A 20,044-nucleotide genomic window follows, 5' to 3' on the forward strand; every position below is an offset into this window, starting at 1 on the left:
GTTCTTCATACCCAGCTGTCATCAGGGAGTGGGATACAGCTGAAACAATGGTATCAGCTGTATCCCACTGTGAATCCCTGATAAGGCTCATCATTATCTTTCAGCACGCACGATGAGTGACGGGGTAACAAAAACAGCATGATGTAAGTATAATAAGACATCCCCCAAAAATAACACCTAGCGCCTCTTTGGGGTAAAAATTAAGACATTATTTTCAGGGAAACACGGTAGATCTGTTTTTGAACATTCCAAAAAGTATAAGGAGGCAAATACTGATGAAATATGGCTGTAATATCACTTAGAACATGTCCATAATACAGCTCCGTATTACAGATTTGTTTCCATGCGCTCATCTGAAACCAGCCTTACAGGAATGCATTATGATATTTTATTAGCAGATGGGACTCAGTCCTGTATAATTTACACAGTAGCTGCTGAAGAATATTGGGAGCACTACCTGTCAGTCACTTAGTGGTTAACACGAGAGAAGGAAGTTCCTAAAAATACAATTTATACATGCTTCAGAAGAACTTGAAAAAGGGTTTTCCACCTAAAATTGCTTTACAACCACTCTGTTCTTCCTGGTTGCCACTGACCAGGACATGTGACTGCTACAGCCAATCATTGATCACAGCAGTGACCTTCTATAGACAGTGATTGGCTGCAGCAGTCACATGTCCTGGCCAGCAGCAACCAGAAAGGACAGAGTGGTTGTGAGGCACTTTTACTTGGAAAACACCTTTAATCACAAGTTTAGTAAATTTTCAGAACATCATCATTCAATGTAGTCAAGTACAACATGTTTTCATCACCTTTTTGTGAGGAAAGAGAGACTGGGTTATGGACGCCTCGAAGCTATGTGTTCCCTTCAGTTGGGTCTTCTCCCAGAGTGTCTTTAGCACTTGCATAGAAGTAGTCTGTGTAGACAATGGCTCAGAAAACAAGCTCTGCAAGAAGAAAAAAAACATAATATAACCCATCACTTCAATCATGAATTACTTCTCAAGTGATCAAAAATGATATTCATCAAAAAATATTTCTGGGACTGGCTCTAGTGTACATTAGGACAGAGACACCATATATCTTCTGAAAAGGGCATTCCTATCTCAGGGCTCCTGTCCACGACCATGTTTTCACCGCGTACTACCCAAGCGTTGCACGACGGTGAATGGAGTCAATGAAAGTCAATGGATTTTCATTGATCCATGCGCATATGCGTATAGACACTGCGTATTGATACACTTGAGAAATAGATTGCAGCATGCTTTATTTCTCTATGTATGTACGCAGCGTGAGCCCTGTACATTGGTATACGGTATACAGAAACAGACTTCGGAATTAAGAAAAAAAAAAGAGTCACACTGCGCAGCGTTTTACCAATACGTTTATGGGCGTGAGCCCTTACTATGTGCCAATGTTCTTGTCTTTGAGTGCAGTGCCCAGGGTCCTAGAGTTGGCCAGGTTGTACAGCAACAACAAATTTTTAAATTGCTGTCACTGAATGGGCACAAACTAGCTTACATTTAGAGTCTGCAATCCAGAATTGAACTATCACTTCCCACATCTTGGCTTTTGGTATCTTGTATCCAGTCTATGAAATTCTCTATTACTTTAATACATGAACAATGTCAATCTCTTTTTGTTCATGATATTTTTCTTATATTGATACACTGCAAAAAAATATCAGTCTGAAGCCCGGTACACTTAAAGGGAACCTGTCTGCATGTTCATGCTGATTGAGCCATGTGCAGTATGAACCCAGGATAGTATGAAGCCCATTGATCCTGTCTACATATTATTGTGAAACGCTGTGGCGTTTGAGAGTAAACAGACTTTAAAGGCTACTTCGGAACAGCACTCCGAGTCAAAGAAGCCGTGGGCCGTGTAGACCTTTAACTGCTCACATCATGTGGACTAACTACTCTCCTTATACAGAAGCAGGGAGAGAGCTGTCAGTCAGCATGCTGCGGGTGGGGAGAATCCAGCACGGCCCGCCTCTTTGACTCGGGTCTCTGTTCCGGGGTAAGCTTTAAAGTGAGTTTATTCTTAAACTCTGCAATGTTTCAAACTATTAGATACACAGGGGCAATGTGTATGGGCATCCTTGTCCTGGGTTTATGCTGCCTTTTGATTTGGGCAGCATGAACCTTGTGACAGGTTTCCCTTTGAAAAAAAAAAAAAAAGCAATCAACAGGGCGCCTCATATGACAAACATTTGTATTCAATCAGGCAGTTGATACCCTTCATTATATAGTATGGTTTTAACCTTCAAGAATACCATCAAAGTTCTTGTAATGAATATACTTTTCAAGAAATCTGGCACTAATCAGGTGCCACTGCCAATGGTATCTTCAGGGCACTCAAAGAGCTCCTCTCATGGCATTGTGAAATGAATGCAGGAAAATGTGAAGATCATAGTATTCTCAACTTAATGTTGCTGCACTCATGATGCAACATTTTTAGTTGCCCTGTAGGGGTTTGAAGTAATTCACACGGACAGGTGAAATCTAAAGAAAAATTCTATATTTTAGTTACTTGGGTAGCACATTTTTATAGTGGTTCTTTACCCGTTCATCAGATCAGCGTGGCACAATGTGCACATAGTCTGCAAGGTATGAATATATACAATAACCCTTTGCAAGCCAATTTTGGATTCATGTTTTCCTAGGGGGGCTTTCTCCTTCTACCATTATACAATGACACCATCTGCTGACTAGAGCTAGTACTGCAGTATGTGATATGCTGGAGAGTCCCCCGACAACAGAGCGGCCTTTTAATCTACAGTAAGAATACCCTGCCGGACATCTTCCGACATCGGAGCTGTACAGCCTTTAATAACAATGTCTTTAGACGTCAGACAGTGGATTGGAAAGGGTTAATCATCATACTTATAACCTGTTAAAAACTAATAAATCAGCACTATTAGTGTGAGCCTCCCATTGCAAATTCCACCATCAGGCCATCAGGACAAGAGCAGGTTGTTAGCATAGTGATACGTCCAAACTTTTTTGAAGCATCATTATTAGAGATGAGCGAGCATACTCGTCCGAGCTTGATGCTCGTTCGAGTATTAGGGTGCTCGAGATGCTCGTTACTCGAGACGAGCACCACGCGGTGCTCGTCTCGATTAAACGAGCACTGACCATTGAATTCAATGGAGCCGGCAATACAGCTGGCTCCATTGAAAGCAATGGGCTGGGGCTAGCGCGGGATGAATTTTCGGGAAGGGCTTAAAAATATAAGCCCTTACCTGAAAATCATCCTAAAATGTGTAAAAAGTAAAAAAAAAAAATACTCACCTTGTCCCGGCAGAACGATGTTAGCCCATTGAATTCAATGGAGCCGGCAATACAGCCGGCTCCATTGAAAGCAATGGGCTGCCGGCGATCGCACAATGAATTCTCAGGAAGGGCTTAATTATATAAGCCCTTCCCTGCAATTCATCCAGAAATGTGTAAAAAAAATATATATATATATACTCACCTAGTCCCGGCAGACGGATTTCAGCTGCGGCCAGCTGGCAGTTCTCCTGAACTGCTCTCTGTAGTATTCAGCAGCCGGGGATTTAAAATCCCCGCCTGCTGAATGAGCTGCCTCTGATTGGTCACAGCCTGACCAATCAGAGGCAGATCTCACTCACACCCATTCATGAATTCATGAATGGGTGAGTGAATGCTGCCTCTGATTGGCTCAGCGCAGCTCTCAGCTGAATGACAGCAGTTCAGCACCACAGTGCAGGGGACAGCAGGAGAAGACGCAGCTGTGCTCCGGCAGCTGAAGGGAGGTGAGTATCTATTTTTTTTTGTTTTTTAAATCACTTTTAATTCATTTCCAGGGAATGGCTTATATGTAAAGCCCTTCCCTGAAAAAGAATTCAGGTGTGCCAGCGGACCATTGTCTTCAATGGAGCCGCCGGCAGCAGCAGCGGCTCCATTGAAGAGAATGCCTGCATTTTTATTCTTTTTTACACTAAAATCTTTCTTTTTCAGGTAAGGGCTTATATTTTTAAGCCCTTCCCGAAAAGTCATCCCGCGCTCGCCGGCAGCCCATTGCTTTCAATGGAGCCGGCTGTATTGCCGGCTCCATTGAATTCAATGGGCTAACATCGTTCTTCTCTGCCACAGCTATTACAGCTGTGGCAGAGGAGACCGATCGTTATGCTGACAGTGGGGGGGGGGGGGGGGGTCTCACTCTTGCCATTATTGTGGCTTAATAGTGAGACCTAGGAGCCCGAAATGCAGCCCTGCATGTTGCTCCTCGCCTGCCCTATCCATTTCTGTGTTTTTTACATGACTTTGGTGATTTGCTAAGATTTTCACAAATGAAAACCTTAGCAGGGCACAAGTCATATAAAAAAATGCTCGAGTCGCCCATTGACTTCAATGGGGTTCGTTACTCGAAACGAACTCTCGAGCATCACTGAAAGTTTGACTTGAGTAACGAGCACTCGAGCATTTTGGTGCTCGCTCATCTCTAATCATTATGCTTTTACGTTGATGAAAGTTTCCTATTCTTGATGATGCATATCAATGCTCCACAGAGAAAAAGTTGTATCAAACTAATAGGGACAAGAGTAACTTGGCTAATGTGGTGGAGTCATCGGAGCTTTGTTTCCTAAACAATGCTACCTGCAACTAGTACTAATATGAAGTACATGTCAAAGAGAGGACAAACTTGACTGATTTTGAATAATAGTTAAAGCAAGTACTAACAATTAGTGGATTAATTAGATGGTACTATCATCAAATAATTGGTTTGTAGTGATGACATGCAATAAACTCTTGATTTGTATCTTGGATTTAGGGATGTGTGTTCATGTACTTACTGGTGTGACCTGTTGACTTGTGTAACTCCATATTTACCTATGCTGTTAGAAACATGTTATGTCACGCTATTCTGAAGAAGGCGGGGAACTGCCATCAAATGTATTATCCAAATGACAATGCAAAGAGAGAATTTTTCCATCAGATATCACCTGTTTATGTGAATTGCTCTAAACCTCCACAGGTGTCGATACATGTTTCACTGTCAATAAGGTGAGAATAATACCGCTTTTATTTGCCTACATTCACCACACCACAAGCGCTCTGTAGTCCTATTTCTTTTTCATGTTTAACAGCCTGAAGCCCAGGCTGTTAAAACACATTAATTGAATGGCTGTGATTGGTTCATCGAGTACTGGCTCTGAATGGCTGAGCCGTGGCACTCGAGAACCAATCAGAGCAATCGCTTGCTGGAGGCGGGGTTTACAAAGCCCATTACCAGCAAGTGATGTTCTGTTGGTGCTGAGAACAACAAGCAAGCCTGCCCGGGGTAGGGCTAATATTTCAAGCCCCTCCCCCTGCAAATTAGGATAGAGCTTATTTTAGGGGTTGGTCTTACTTTGGGGGAAACACGGTAGATACCTTGGGGGAGAAATAATACTGGGTAGAGAGACAATATTCAGGCAGTCAACTGATGCTGGCTATAGGGGAGAAATTATACTGGAGGGGGAGATGATATTGGGGAGAGTTATATTACCTGGGGTGGGGTATACAGGTTTGTATAAGAGCAGTATATACAAGGTTATTACAAATTATCTTCCTATTTTGAAACCTTCATAACTCACATTTAATGACACGCAGATACATAAATTTGATATCAACGGAAACAGAAACTCAAAAATTTTTATTCAGCAAAACCAGCCAACGGTAAGATATCCTTGTTGCCCATAGCAACCAATCACAGTGTAGCTTTCATTTCTGAAGCTGCTGATATAAAATGAAAGCTGTACTGTGATTGTTTGCTAGGGGCAACAAGGACAGTCTTACTGTTAGACAGTTTTGCTAAATGAGGCCCTAAAAGCTTTTCCTGTTGTAGTCATCCCAAGGAGGATATTAGACAAAATGGTTGCCAACAAAAACAGGAGAGCATTTTGTGATTTTCATGTCTATTCTGCCATTAGTGTGCAACATATTTACTTTTTATTATTAAATCACTTGTTTTTACTGAAAAAAATTTCATCTAACAATGCAGTGAAAAGCATAATCATGTATTCTCATATTCATACATTGGTATATACTACATCTTGCATTTTCAGTTTTAATGGCAAATTTCAGAAGAAAATGTTTTGGCTCTTTAAAGTTTCATACATCTTTTTGAACAAAGATTGATAAAGATTCACCAAGTGGGCACACAATTAATACGTGGCACTCCAATTTTCAGGAAAAAGGTTGCATATCTATTCTGTGCAAATGTTTCCAATGTTAAATCTACTGATTGCAAATCTAACAGATCCTGAAACTGGACGACAAAGCGAGGTGACGTTCTTCCTTCGAGAGAATGCAAACTCTAATGGAAACTAATAATTTCATGGAATCTTTAGTGTTTAGTGATGAAGGCGTCTTCCACCTTTCGGCAAAATTAACAAACATAATGTCAGAATCTGGGGGAGTTAAACCCCCATGTCTATATGGAGCATATGAACCAGTCCCCCCAAGGTGAGTGTGTTTTGTGCTTTGTTGTTGTTGTTGTTAGCCGTTTAGTCGTTCCCAGCCCTCGGCGACCCTAAAGGCGAGCTCCCTCCATGTTTTTTGGTTTTGCACTGCTTCTTTCAGTTGTGTGATATCCATGCCAGTATCAGCTCTGACAGTATCAGCCATCGTAGTCTTTGGCAGCCGGATCTTCTTTTGCCACTGATCTGTTCAAGCATTATAGATTTCTCTAGAGACTCTGCCCGCATTACATGGCCATCTAACCTACAGGAAACTGTACGTCTCCTTCTTTTTCCATTCGGAAACAATCCTGTGGATTTCGTACCTGGACGCTAGAGATATGTCTTCTGCCACAGCTGGAACAGGAAATCCTAGGTTTCATCTTCCAACAGGATGGGGAATCCTCCCCCACCCCTCCTTCCCATTTTCACAATGTAGTCAGAAGTGAGCTCAATTACCAAAAGAAAGGCATTACGCTTCATGATTTTTTTCCTCTGGTGATAAACATAGAGTCTACATGCCCCCCTTGTCACCTACCATGTATGATCTGCGATTACACATCCCAGAAGCCATTGCATCAGTCAGTCATGATACACTACAACGTGTATGGCAGGAACTTGACTACAGGCTCGATGTGTGTCGAATGACAAAGGGGATATTGAACACCGATGATGTGTAAAACATTTTTGATAATTGTGCAATAAAATTTTTTGAGTTTCTGTTTGCATCTATAGCAAATTTATGTATCTGAGTGTGATTATACGTGAGTTATGAGAGTTTCAAATCGGGAAAATCATTTGCAATAATCCTGAATATATGTAAAAGGAAAACAATTCATAAACATGTTTCAGTTTTAATGCATTGAGTCAATTTAAAAAACATTGGACATAATGGCTAAGGGTTGCTTCACATGGGTTCTATTAGAACCAATGCATTCCCTATGGTGTGTTCACATATCCGTGTTTTACAGGTGCATGGCTGTTAAGATAGGACATGCGTGCACCATAGGGAAGGCAATGGTCTGCCGACACCATTAAATTGTTTTTCAGGGAAGAGCTTTACATATGAATTCATGAATGGGTGAGTGCTGCCTCTGATTGGCTGAGCGCAGGGACCAATCAGAGACAGCTCTCAGCTGTCATTCAATAGCTGAGAGCTGCCTCTGATTGGTCACAGTGCTCAGCCAATCAGAGGCAGCCCAGAGCAGTGCAGGAGAAGAGCCGGCTGGACGCGGCTGAGTATTTATTTTTTTACATTTTTATCACCATTTTTTCTTGTTTTTCAGGGAAGGGCTTATATTTAAAGCCCTTCCCTGAAAAACAATTACAGGATGCCGGCAGCTGGATCCCCTACTGCAGCTGTCAATTGTGAGAGCTGTGGTAGGGAATTCCTTATTCCTCACAGGGATGAAGAATTCCTTTACTGCATTTGTCACAGATGTTGCAGGTGCAGCAGGGAATTCTTTTCCTCAGGGGATGAAGGAAACATCTGCCGCATGCAGTAGATGTGTTCTTCATCCCCGTGGGGACACGGCAGCGGCGGACAGGTTTTTTTTTTTTTTACACTAAAATTCTTGCCCGATGTAAAAACACAAAAATGGAAATAAGAAACAAAAGAATAAAAAAAACAACTGAAAGAAAAACAAAAACTTTCCCCCCCTTTCTTTTACTTGTACATTTCTGGACATCGGATGTTTTTTTACCAGAAGTTTCTTGTATAAGCATTTGCCAAAGTTGTTCCACCATGCGCATATTTTAAGTTATAAATTAGTTTAGTAGTAATTAATTTTTAAGGAGTAATATCATATATTTTATGGTCTTTTTATATTTTTGAATGTGACACATTTTTTGATAGATTTTTTAAAAACAATATTTTATTTGTCGTTTCAAAATACAGCATAAAGAGTAAAGGTATAGGAAAATGATATGTCTAAGGATCAGTAGTAGATCATCCAGCTCTAATTCCGAAGCCACTGAAACATCCATTAGGTATATCCTATTATTCAGCTTATCTTCTGTATTGATGCATGCCCACTTTCCCCTCCTAGTCTGGATGTTTAAGCCATTGGCTACTTACAAAAATCTATGATGAAGCACACCTTTAGCATAATTCCGAGAAGCTAGGTAACAGAGTCTGTCCAAAAGTCTAGAAGGGATCGACTTGGTGAAGACAACACAGTCTGCTTATCAAGTCTCTTAGGCGCCCCAATGTGCCATATTTTCGAGAAGATACCACTTTGTCTGATTTTTACTAATACCTTGATTTTTAGTATCATTCAGTGGGTGACATACAAAAGTTTTCCACTTTTTAAAGAAAGACTTGCTGGGATACCCCAATCTTCTCTCAGTATCAATTTCATCCATATTGAGAGTGTTTCATTCTTTGCTTTACTTTCTGTTGAGAAGGTATACCTGGTTTCAAAACCCAAGAATCTAGAAGGCAGCTAACTGCAACTAAAACGCTGCTATCCACTATCATGGAAATTTTGGAATCCAGATCAAACGCATGAAAAAATAAAGATTCTAGAGTAAAAGTCATTTTCCAAACCAAATTTAGCCATTGAGTTATTTCTAGAAGTTTTGAACCTGCATGAAGTGAAAATAAGTATTGCTCATTCAGAACTACATTTTGGACCCACATCCATCCCAAAAGCACAAGGTTTATAACATTGCTAGTTTGTAATATCTTTTCCCAATACTTAAATAACAAATCTCTAAATCAGATATCCGACAAGCCTCTAATTGAGTGGCAAATTCCGGAGAGGTGTTAAAATTGATTGTGTATCAATTGATCAAATTAGTTTACCTTTACCTCACGTAGACGTTGGCTGCAAAAAGAAATGGAGTTGTCCAAATTGCAGATATTGTGTTTTTGGGAAAGTAAACTTAGTAATAAGTTCCTGAAAGAAAAACATTAGATTCTCCTCTGAGTGCAAAAGAGCCTGGTATTTTGATATCCCGATGTCCCTCTATAATTGAAGCTGGTTCCCTTGCAGAAACTGTGGAAAGCCCGGGAGAGGCATCTATTTGGGTATAAGAAAAGGTAGGCCAAAGAATTCCTTACTTTTTCCAAGCTATAATAGTGTCTTTCATTACCAAGAGCAATTTTGCACAGGTCAGGACAGAGGAATACCGGTGTACAGCAGTGCAGATAATGAGCGGGATGTGGCTAGTTGCTGTTCCAGGGATTTATTAGGTGGTTTCCATGATCAAATCACCAAAAATGTTTCCCTAATGTTATCTTCAACATTAAGGTCATACTACATCTCTCAATGGAATTTTCACTTTTAGCAACCATGTACAGCTTCTGAACTAATCCCATTGATCTTTAGGTCCATAGCTTGTCCTGAGAGGTGCAAACTAGGGCACTGTTATGTGAGGTTAAAGCTTCTAAGATTTGCTATTGGGATTAATCATTCAAACCAGAATTAAATTTTTTTTAAAGAAACATGTATTAGGTATTCTCATATAATATAGTACAAATATGCAAAGGAAGAAACATCAGCAGTATTTGTAAATTTCCATAATCACAACTTTCGAACTCTCCATCCTTTATAGTTACATATACCCTTTTTTAAAATTTATCCCCTCCCCCAAAACAGAGACCGAAATTCCGAACCTGGGGAATAGTAACTGAAACATAAAGCCAAAAAGTTTTACCCAGGACACGACTGTCATCACAGCAAGTATTCAGTAGCCTTGCGCATAGTGAGGAGTAGAGAAGGATGGCCAAGAAGTTAGATATGCCTGATGCAGCATTAGGGCAGTCAACCCATTGGCCCCATATCTTAGCAAATTTAGCTGGGCAGCCACGGGCCATATATATCAATTTATATAGTGGAATGACCCCATTTATTTCACGCTGCCAAGCAGCCCTATTAGGTTTTTTAGGTGTTTCCAGTTAAGCAATATAATTTTTTTTAGCAAAAAACAGCAATTTATATAGAGTATGTGTTACTGTGTCAACTGGAATGTCCCCTGCAAGGCCAAAGAGACAGATTTTAGGATGTGTCTCCATAAACTCGTAAACATCTCTCCAATAAGTCTGTAGAACATGGCATTGCCAAAATATGTGCATGATGGTGCCCACACTTATCAAGCATCTTGGGCAGTCTGCATTTGGAATGAGGCCCATGGTACACAAGTGGGTGGGGCAATAGAAGATTCTGTGCAGAAACGTGACTTGGATTAACCTGTCTCTTGCACTGATCAAGGGCAGCCCCGAGCTGGCCAAAAGACTGTCTCAGTTGTCCGAGTCCAGGTCTGGTATGTCCAAGCCCCGCTTTTCAAGAGCCCCATCTCTCAGTGAAGAAAGACCCCCTGTCATTTGTATATAGAAACAGGCCCTATCTTCAGAGTATTGGCCATCTGTGCCACCTCCTCTAGTCAGTTCAGCGTAAGGGGTATGTTTAGGCCTCCAAATTGGATTCTAAGGGCATAACTGAGTTGAAGATATCTAAAGAGGGAGTTATTAGGGAGGCCCGATCATATCTGCAGTTGTGAGAAGGTACTAAGAACACCATTCCCAACCACATCTGAGAAGGTAGTTATTGCATGATGTCTCCAGAAAATAATGTCTGGTATTTCTTGCAAGTGTGGGAAGTTAGGATTTCTCCAGAGGGGAGTATAAGGGGACCATTTGCTGCCTCATCCTGTATCAAGTGGAGGACTATACTTCACGCATAAATACCTTGCCTATGCCTATGTCAGTGACCCTTAAAGTATGAAGTCAGGCTCCTTAGCAATAATCCTCTTAAACTTTGTTCAGGATTTACTATGCTGCGCTCAATCCCCACCACTGGGTTATAGTCAGTAGAAGACAGCCACCACCTGGCGCATACCAGTTGACTAGCCAGGTAATAATAATTAAAATGGGGGAGGGCCAGCCCCGCTCCCTCCATTGGCAGACAAAGAGTTTCTAGTTTAATTCTCAGGGTGGATTCTCGCCACAGCATATGGAGGAATTTTTTTCGGAGAGACGTAAAAAACTTTTTAGGGAACAAAATAGGTGTATTCTGGAATATATTATATATATATATATAAATTTGGGCAATAGCTGCATTTTCATTAAGTTTATGCGACCTACTAACATCAGTGGGAGTGAAGCCCATCAGGCTGCCATAACTCCTGCCCACTCCAAAAGTGGGGCAAGGTTGTCTGCAAAGAAATGGTCAGCAGACTTTAACAGCACTATCCCAAGGTAAATAACCCTGTCTGTCCACCTCAGAGGGGCAGGGAGGGCCAAAGAGGCCGCAGGGGCATCTATCGCCAGCAGCCCAGTTTTATCCCAATTGACCTTGCAAACCAGAACTTTAAACACTTGAGGTACACCAGTTCTATTGGACCTGAACTTTATAAACCGTAGGAGTCTGCACTATTGAAATATTTTCCAGGTATTTATGATTTTATTAATCAAATTTCCAGGACTATATGTGCTAATCATAAATTAAGTTGAAGTGTATTTGTTAAATCTGTTGTAAATGGAATATTACGCAACTTGTCATCTCGAGGGAATGAGTCGTAAGCTGGAATAAAAGAAAGTGTTGAGAGAAGATTACAGAAATGTTTTTCTTTTAATTTTTAAACGTTTAGGCGTTTTCTAGTGCACATGGACTATTTCCACTGCTCTCTTGAGGTATGCAGAGCACTAATGGGACTGAGATCCGCCTCTGTTATCTAAAGTAGGGAGCTGCATCCAGCAAAACTCTTGGCTCTGGAAAACTGCAGGCATCACCAGAAACAAATGGAAGTTCCTTGATTACGATGAGGGCTCTGCAAAGTAGTTTTGGATGCAGACGTGCCTGACAGTTGTCCCAATGACTTTTGCTTCTATGCTCTCACACAGGAGTGATAGGCTGGGTTCCCATGGGACAGAAATCCTGGGGAAATCTCGCAGCTTGGCTGCACCGAAAAGCCGCAAGATTTCTGTGGGAGAGCCGCAGCTTCAAAATCCGCGGCATTTCATTGCGGGTTTTGGAGCGGTTCGGTGCTGGCATTCTGGCAGGTGGAGATTTTAAATTCCTGCCTGCTGAAAGAGATTTAGAGCAGTGACGGGACCCAAGCTGCTCGATGCGCCTAAGCCCCGGCAGCGGGGTGGAGGTAAGTTTTTTTCACATCAGATAGGAATGATTTTCAGGGAAGGGCTTATATTTAAAGCCCTTCCCTGAAAATCACTGCAGGGGTGCCGGCATCGCGATCCTCTGCCACAGCTGTCGCAGCTGTGGCAGGGGATTCTTCACAGTGATGTCACAGTGTTCAGTGACAAGGCGACTCTCCGTGGGGGAATATTTACATGGCAGCGGCGGAGAGGTGAGTAAATATATATATATATATATCTTTTTTTTTTTTTTTTTACACAAACCAGTAAAGGGCTTATATTTCAAGCCCTTCCACTAAAATCTATGCAGGGGTTGCCGGCAGCCTATTGTTTTTAAAGGGGCCACCGGCAGTAGCCGTGGCCCCATTGAAGGCAATGGGCACAGACCTACATTCACACATGTTTATGCACGTATGTAGGTGCGCGGTTTTGTGCACACCTATGTACACACACGCTCGTGTGAATGTACCCTCAGTCTGCATTTTTTTACTGACTGAGGGCAGAATCAGATGAATGTGGTTTCCTCCCGCTATAAGGCCATGATTATCAAGGGCGTATAATGGGACAAAACAAAACCACTGATTTCAATTGATTTCAGTAGTTTCATTTTCACTATTGAGATTCTCGCCTGTAAATTATACGGCCAAGAAAGGATAGGACCTGCCCTATCTTTCCCGCATGAAGTGAATACTACGTGCGGGGAAGACCGGGCAGCCACTATCTTCCTGCGGTTATTTTTAAATTCCTGCGCTTCGGTGCGGAATTTCAAAAGCTGATGAACGGGAAGAAATTCCCCTTGCTCAGGCGCAACTATGCTCTATGCCGGCAAGCGTATTTGCGTCTACGCCCGTCTGAAACCTCCCTGAATACGGACAGCACATGGATCCATGGAATTAAACTGGTATATTCAGTAATGTGTTTTTTATATAGACTGATACTGTCCATAACAAAATTGCAGCTTGTCCTATTTTGGTCTGTATTCATAGACCAAAAGCCCCCATTAGGGGCAAAAACACACTCGCCGCTAAGGTGCATAGTTGCGCATGAACCATGTTTTTTGGGCCATTCAAACTGTGCACCGTATCACATGAGTTTAAAAAAAACAGCGGGAAGATAGGTCCTGTTAACCCTTTACAATCCAATGTCGGGCCTGCCCCGACATCATCATTTCCCTCCACAGCTCCGATGTCGGGACAGGCCCGACACTGCAGTGCAGGGGTGCATCTGCACCCGATCATCAGACATGTCGGGTACAGATACACTCCTGCACTGATCCTCATCGAGGACCCCCGAGGAGAAGGCAGAAAGGGTTTTTAACCCTTTCTGCCTTCTCCTTTACACATTACATCAATTAGCGCTATGTAATGCACGAAGATTCCGCCCGGCAATCATGTGACCGCTGGGTGCCACCTGACCCCAGCTGTCACGTGATCGCCGACCCGGGAGGCTGAAGGGAGAATACTTCCACATTCCCCCGACGGTGATGTGACCACCGGCACCCTCCTGAACTCTTTCAGATCAGGAGGGTGAAGGAAGAATTTATTTTTTCTCATCCATTCACCCCAGCTCCAATTTATTTGGAGCTGGGGAGAATAGATGAGAAAAAAATAAATGGATTGGAAAGGGTTAATACTAGGCGTGGGAAAGATTGGCCAAGTGCTATATTTTCTCGCCCGTAATGGGTGAGAATACTGCTAATAGAAATGAGACCATTGAAATCAGTGGTTTTGTTTCGCCCCGTTATGTGGCCGTCATGAAAAAATGGTGTATAAAAAAAGACAGTGAATATGCCTTAGCATTTGTGTTCACTGCTTTTTTTGCGCACCCCATTTTCTGTTGGTTGTGACAAAATGGACATCACTTCTTGCATTTTTTTTTTGACTAAAAAGCAGATGACACATTGATGTAACATGGATGTAAAAAACACATGAAACAGGCACATATATATGCAGTGAAAATTGTGTTTTTTAAGGACCAAAATTACATATGCCCATATGAATGAGCCTTCACTGCTTTCTGCTTGCAATTCTGCGCCCCCATGACTCCATTACATTTTTGGCACCCCAAGCCCAAATTGTGAGCTTTACTACAATACGCAGCATGTCTATTACATTTCCCAGGTAGGCCCTGCTTTCTCCTGAGCACACAGAGTATCCAAAAGACACTGCACATGTTCACACTGTGCTCTCAGGTTGTGGTGGGAATACCCCTGTAAGAAAGTAGTCATATGTACAAGCCGCATTACTGAAGCTTCTACATCTGTGATGGTTACTCTTCAGTGCATTGTAACAGACAAAAAGCTAATTATTATACTTACAATTGTGATCTGCACGCACCTGTTGAAAGAGAAACATTATATGTATCCATATCTGCGGGTGTCGGCTGATCAGTATAAAACTGGATTTACTGTACAGACAGTAGTGAGCCTTCATTGGACAGCTGAAGAACAGCTTTGTTACACAGCTTTTCAATGTATCTAGGAATAAACATGCACAATATTAGACTTCAACATGTTAAGAAACTCAGAAAACAATACATGTATTAAAAGAGTTTTCCAAAATTAGGGGTTCTTGAAACGACCTTATTTGCAGGAGTTTTTGCGCACGTAAAATATATATGTGCATAATGCGCAGAGAATAGAGCCCACTGATGTCAATTAATTTCATGTGCATGCAAAAAAATAGGACCTACACTATTTTTCTGAGTATTGAGCATCAAAGGCTCCCGTAGACGTCTGGTAGAAGAATGATATGAGCGCAAATCTATCTCATTCATGATGCAAATGCATTGCGCTGAAGGATGCACAATTGCACATGGGTCATCTGAATAAACCCTTAGGAAAACAAAACTTTAAAAAAAAATGCCACACCTGTCCACTGGTGATATGTAGTATTACAGCTGAGACTCAATGACTTCAATGGAGCTGAGTTGCAATACCAGACAACCTATGGAAAGGTGTGGAACTGTTACTGGAACAAAAAAGCCATGTTTTTTAATCCCAGAAAACCCCTTTAATAATATTATGTGCATCAGTGAAGGTAAAATAATGAGGTAAAAATGGTTAAACGACTGAACGATTTTCATTTACACTAAACGATAAGCAAACTGCCAAAGGATGGATTTTAAGTGGACTGAGGGCTCAGTCACACGGGCGCATCCGGGCGCCGATGCACCCATCTTCCTGCACGAAGAAGACGGCTGCACTACAGGTGCAGACGACTCTCTGCAGCGCCGGAAGAAAGAACACATGACCGGCAATGGAGCCGGTCATGTGTTCCTTCTGCCGGCGGTGTGGAGAGTTGTACGCACCTGCAGTGCAGCCGTCTTCTTCGTGCAGGAAGACGGGTGCATCAGCGCCCGGATGCGCCCGTGTGACTGAGCCCTGAAAGACAATGATGAACGAATGACTAATGAAAAATGCACGATTGGAGCCTGTTTACACGTAACGATTACCGCTCAATTGCAAGACTTTTAACTAATGTTGAGCACTGGTTGTTGCGTCTAAATGGGCCTTTAGATACAGTTGAACAATAAAAAAAATCAGTTGCAAGGCAAGCATTAATATAAATCTATAAGTGAAAATTTACAAGAGCAGCTTCTGTAGTTTCAATAAATGAGGCTTATTGTATAATCGATAAGATGCTTTGTGATTCAACTTGGTGAATAATTTAGACGTGTGGTGGATCTGAAATAGCTCCAAAAAATGAAAACCCATTGAATAAGTCCAGCTGAAAGCAAAGAAAGTAAAATTATTGTGAACTAGCAAGACAAGTGAACAATATGACCAATGACTTAATAATTGGAAAAGAGCCAGGGCATCACGGGCTACAGAGACCCTGAAACAGCATGAGGTGCATATTCAAAAGGAGAAAGACAGAGCCAGTGCATCATGGGTGACAAGGCTACCCGGGAACACCAGGCATATAAGATAATTATCTTTAAAAGGAACCTGTCACATTCTACTAGCACTCCTATCTGTGGGCAGTATGTTATAGAGCAGCAGGAGCTGAGCAGGTTGATATATACAGGAAAATAATTCTGTAATTTTAGTACTTACAATCCTTGCTCTTCCTATGCTTAAGAGTCCAGGGGGCGGTCCTGCATAATAATTGGCTGCTATCTCTGCACATGTACCAGGAACGCTGTCAATCACTGCTAAGATTGTCCACTAGACTTCTACGCAACAGAGATTTAAATAACTAAAGTTACAAGTTATATTGAATCTTTTCCCAAAAAACATGATGCCGTATCAATCTGCTCCCCTCCTCCCATTCTACAACAGCTGTCTGCAGATAAGACACCATTTTCAAGAACGCAGGTTCCCTTTAAGTCATGAATGAAGCTCTTACACACAGAACAACAGGCTATTAATCCAAAACTTCATCATACGCTACAATATTCAGAACAATTAGATATTTTCTTGGAATGGATATATTTTCTACAAACATGATGAATTTCAAACATCAAGACAAAGAAAGAATTTGTATGCAATGCCATAATGTCTTTCTAGGACACAGTTGTTGCAGCCAAAACGTAAACTAAAAACACAAGATTTCCTCAAAATGAGCTCTGTTGAAAAGATGAAACATGGCGTTTTGGTATAAGTCCTTCTTTATAGTTAGCATGATGTGTTGCATTATAGAATATGCATTATTGCCCGGTTTCACTTGTTCATAGTTTTTGATAGAGGTATTGTTCCATCTTCCTTATTTGCATATATTTCCCAGAGGAGCATGAATGGCCTTATAAGTCTCCTCACTCACCTTCTAGGTGCTCTCCTTAAAGGGGTTGTCCCGCGCCGAAACGGGTTTTTTTTTTTTTCAATAGCCCCCCCGTTCGGCGCGAGATAAACCCGATGCAGGGGTTTAAAAAAAAAAATGGATAGTACTTACCCGAATCCCCGCACTCCGGTGACTTCTTACTTACCTTGCGAAGATGGCCGCCGGGATCTTCACCCACGGTGGACCGCAGGTCTTCTCCCATGGTGCACCGTGGGCTCTGTGCGTTCCATTGCCGATTCCAGTCTCCTGATTGGCTGGAATTGGCACACGTGACGGGGCGGAGCTACGAGGAGCAGCTCTCCGGCACGAGCGGCCCCATTCAGAAGGGAGAAGACCGGACTGCGCAAGCGCGTCTAATCGTGCGATTAGACGCTGAAATTAGACGGCTCCATGGAGACGAGGACGCCAGCAACGGAACAGGTAAGTGAATAACTTCTGTATGGCTCATAATTAATGCACGATGTATATTACAAAGTGCATTAATATGGCCATACAGAAGTGTATAACCCCACTTGCTTTCGCGGGACAACCCCTTTAAGGAGAAACAATACCCTTCTCGACCCTGGTTTGAGGTTGTCATGCATGCACAAACTGCAATGGCTGACTTCCTGATCTTGTGGAGGGTATTAAGACTGTAATGATCATCATCTTACAGTTAATAGTAAATGCTTAAAAAGTTTTCTTGTTGTCTGAGCTACAAACATATGTTAGAATTACTCTTTAGCATTCATTGTGGTTACCCTAAGACCCACTTCACTCCTTCACTTTTCCAAGTACATCTGCAGAAAAAGAAGAATCATTTCATAGCCCTTATTTTTGGCGTTTTGACACAGTGACTTTTTTTCTGGCAAAAAAAGCGCTTTGTCCAAATGTTTGCTGTAGGTTAATAGTAGTAAAATAGGAAAAGACCTACAAACATTGCATTTTTTGTCGCAGCATTTTTTCCTCTCACTTTTGCCGTGCTTTTTGCTCCATGGTGTTTTTTTGTTTTTTTAAATCACAGAATGCTCAAAATATGGCTTTTTTCTTGACATTTTTCTATAAGCATCACTATAGAAAAGAAAAGAATGCCAAGGATAAAAAGCACATGTTAATTTAAAAAAACACCAAAAGAGCAATTTAAAAAACACAGGCATCATCTAAAAAGCACTCGTGATTTTACAGGCTTTTTTATCCAATAAATACCAGAAAAAAAGCTACGTCTGTGGGTATCCTTCTAGCTTTTTTATCAGATTCTTAAGCATCAAAAATTGATGCTACATGTCTAATGCAACAATCACCAACAAAGTTTAGCTGGCCTTTATGCTATTGCTTTCCAACCAAAGGCTTGAGAGCTACAATTCTTCTCTTCCACCATGCCCACTTGTATGGCTCTCAATAGAGGTTTATGACTGACAGCACGCTATAATGCTAGTAAAATGCAGTATTCTTGTGATCCATCATGGCAGCCACTCAATCTTTTTTCCTCTGGGCCATATGTGGGGCATCATAATTGGTCAATGACATAAACTCTAGCTGTGGAGAGGAAATTCCTAGGCTACTGAACAGTGCTCATCATGCTGCTAGAATACCTATAATTATATGTGTTGTCCTGCTTTGGTGATCTGTCCAGTATAGCTAGAGGTGATGTCTATGCAATTATTGAAATTATTGCAGTATGATGCAGAATAAAGTAGTCCCAACATGTAACCTCTGAACCTTAGTAACAAAAATTCCCCACAGCTCTTGTGGTATAAATCCTCAGTCAGATACAGAGATAATACCTTTGAATTCAGAGCTTATTTTTAGGAGAGATCGCATTGTCCTCGAATATGTCTGCCGCCAATAAATCACTAAAAAATTGGCAAAAAAACTAGCCGACTCACAATAGCACAGGTGATAGAACAGATAGGTAGTAATACTGTATATTAGCTTAGCTATTACAGTACATAAATCATGATGATGTAACAAAGACACCCCTTTAGATTCTCCCAATGCCTGTTCTTTTAGTGCACAGTGTATATACTAGGATGTGTTACAGAAACTTGTGGTCTTCAGCTTGTGGAGCTGTTTGCATAACATTGTAGGACTATACTCTGAATCAGTGTGAAGTCCAAGGATGTTTTGGAGTTATTTCTTCTGACCATATATGGGATTAAATACACTACTTGAAGATCTTGTGTTTGCTAACACTCTGTTCCACTTCTTCACAAAAGGCTTTAACAGATCATGTTGGCTTTATCATAAAGTATCTTCATGTTTCACTGTGACCTTCATTTGTAGCACCTTTATCACAGCCCAAGGTGTGTACTAGTTGGGCTTGCTCATAGGTGTAATGTGCAATGGATCCCTCAATCACATATATATGAATATAATAAATCACAGACACCATAGGCCAACGCTTACTCTTAGCAGCGGAGGTCAGCGTCTGGAACATCAGTATGCTCCTAGAACCGGAGGAGCACTGCACACAGAGCGGAGGAGCGCTGCAAGAGATGGCCGATTGCAGGGTGGGTGAATGTCAGCAGCACTCTGAACTGCAGCATGCTGCTGGGAGAGGAGGAACGCAGCTACACTATCCACTCCTAGGACCACCAGTGTGGAGCTTACATCAGGGACGGCAGCATTCTATTGAGCTGGCAAGACCTGCGGGGGAGGCATCTCCACAGCCAATCAGGTACAGGCAGCATCACCCCCCTGTCAGTCTTGACTCCA

General features: G+C 41.8%; 1 protein-coding gene across 1 annotated transcript in view; it reads right to left on the bottom strand.

Moving 5' to 3' along the window:
- The window catches only part of VEPH1 (ventricular zone expressed PH domain containing 1), a 252,596-nt gene that overhangs the window by 55,288 nt on the left and 177,264 nt on the right, over nt 1-20,044 (bottom strand). The window contains exons 10-11 of the mRNA XM_066600287.1: nt 14,906-15,045; nt 813-947 (exon numbers count right to left, since the gene is read on the bottom strand). Of these exons, the coding sequence (XP_066456384.1) occupies nt 813-947; nt 14,906-15,045 (275 nt within the window). The remainder of the gene's footprint in view (nt 1-812; nt 948-14,905; nt 15,046-20,044) is intronic.

This window comes from Eleutherodactylus coqui, chromosome 1 (assembly GCF_035609145.1).
Source record: "Eleutherodactylus coqui strain aEleCoq1 chromosome 1, aEleCoq1.hap1, whole genome shotgun sequence".
NCBI lineage: Eukaryota > Metazoa > Chordata > Amphibia > Anura > Eleutherodactylidae > Eleutherodactylus > Eleutherodactylus coqui.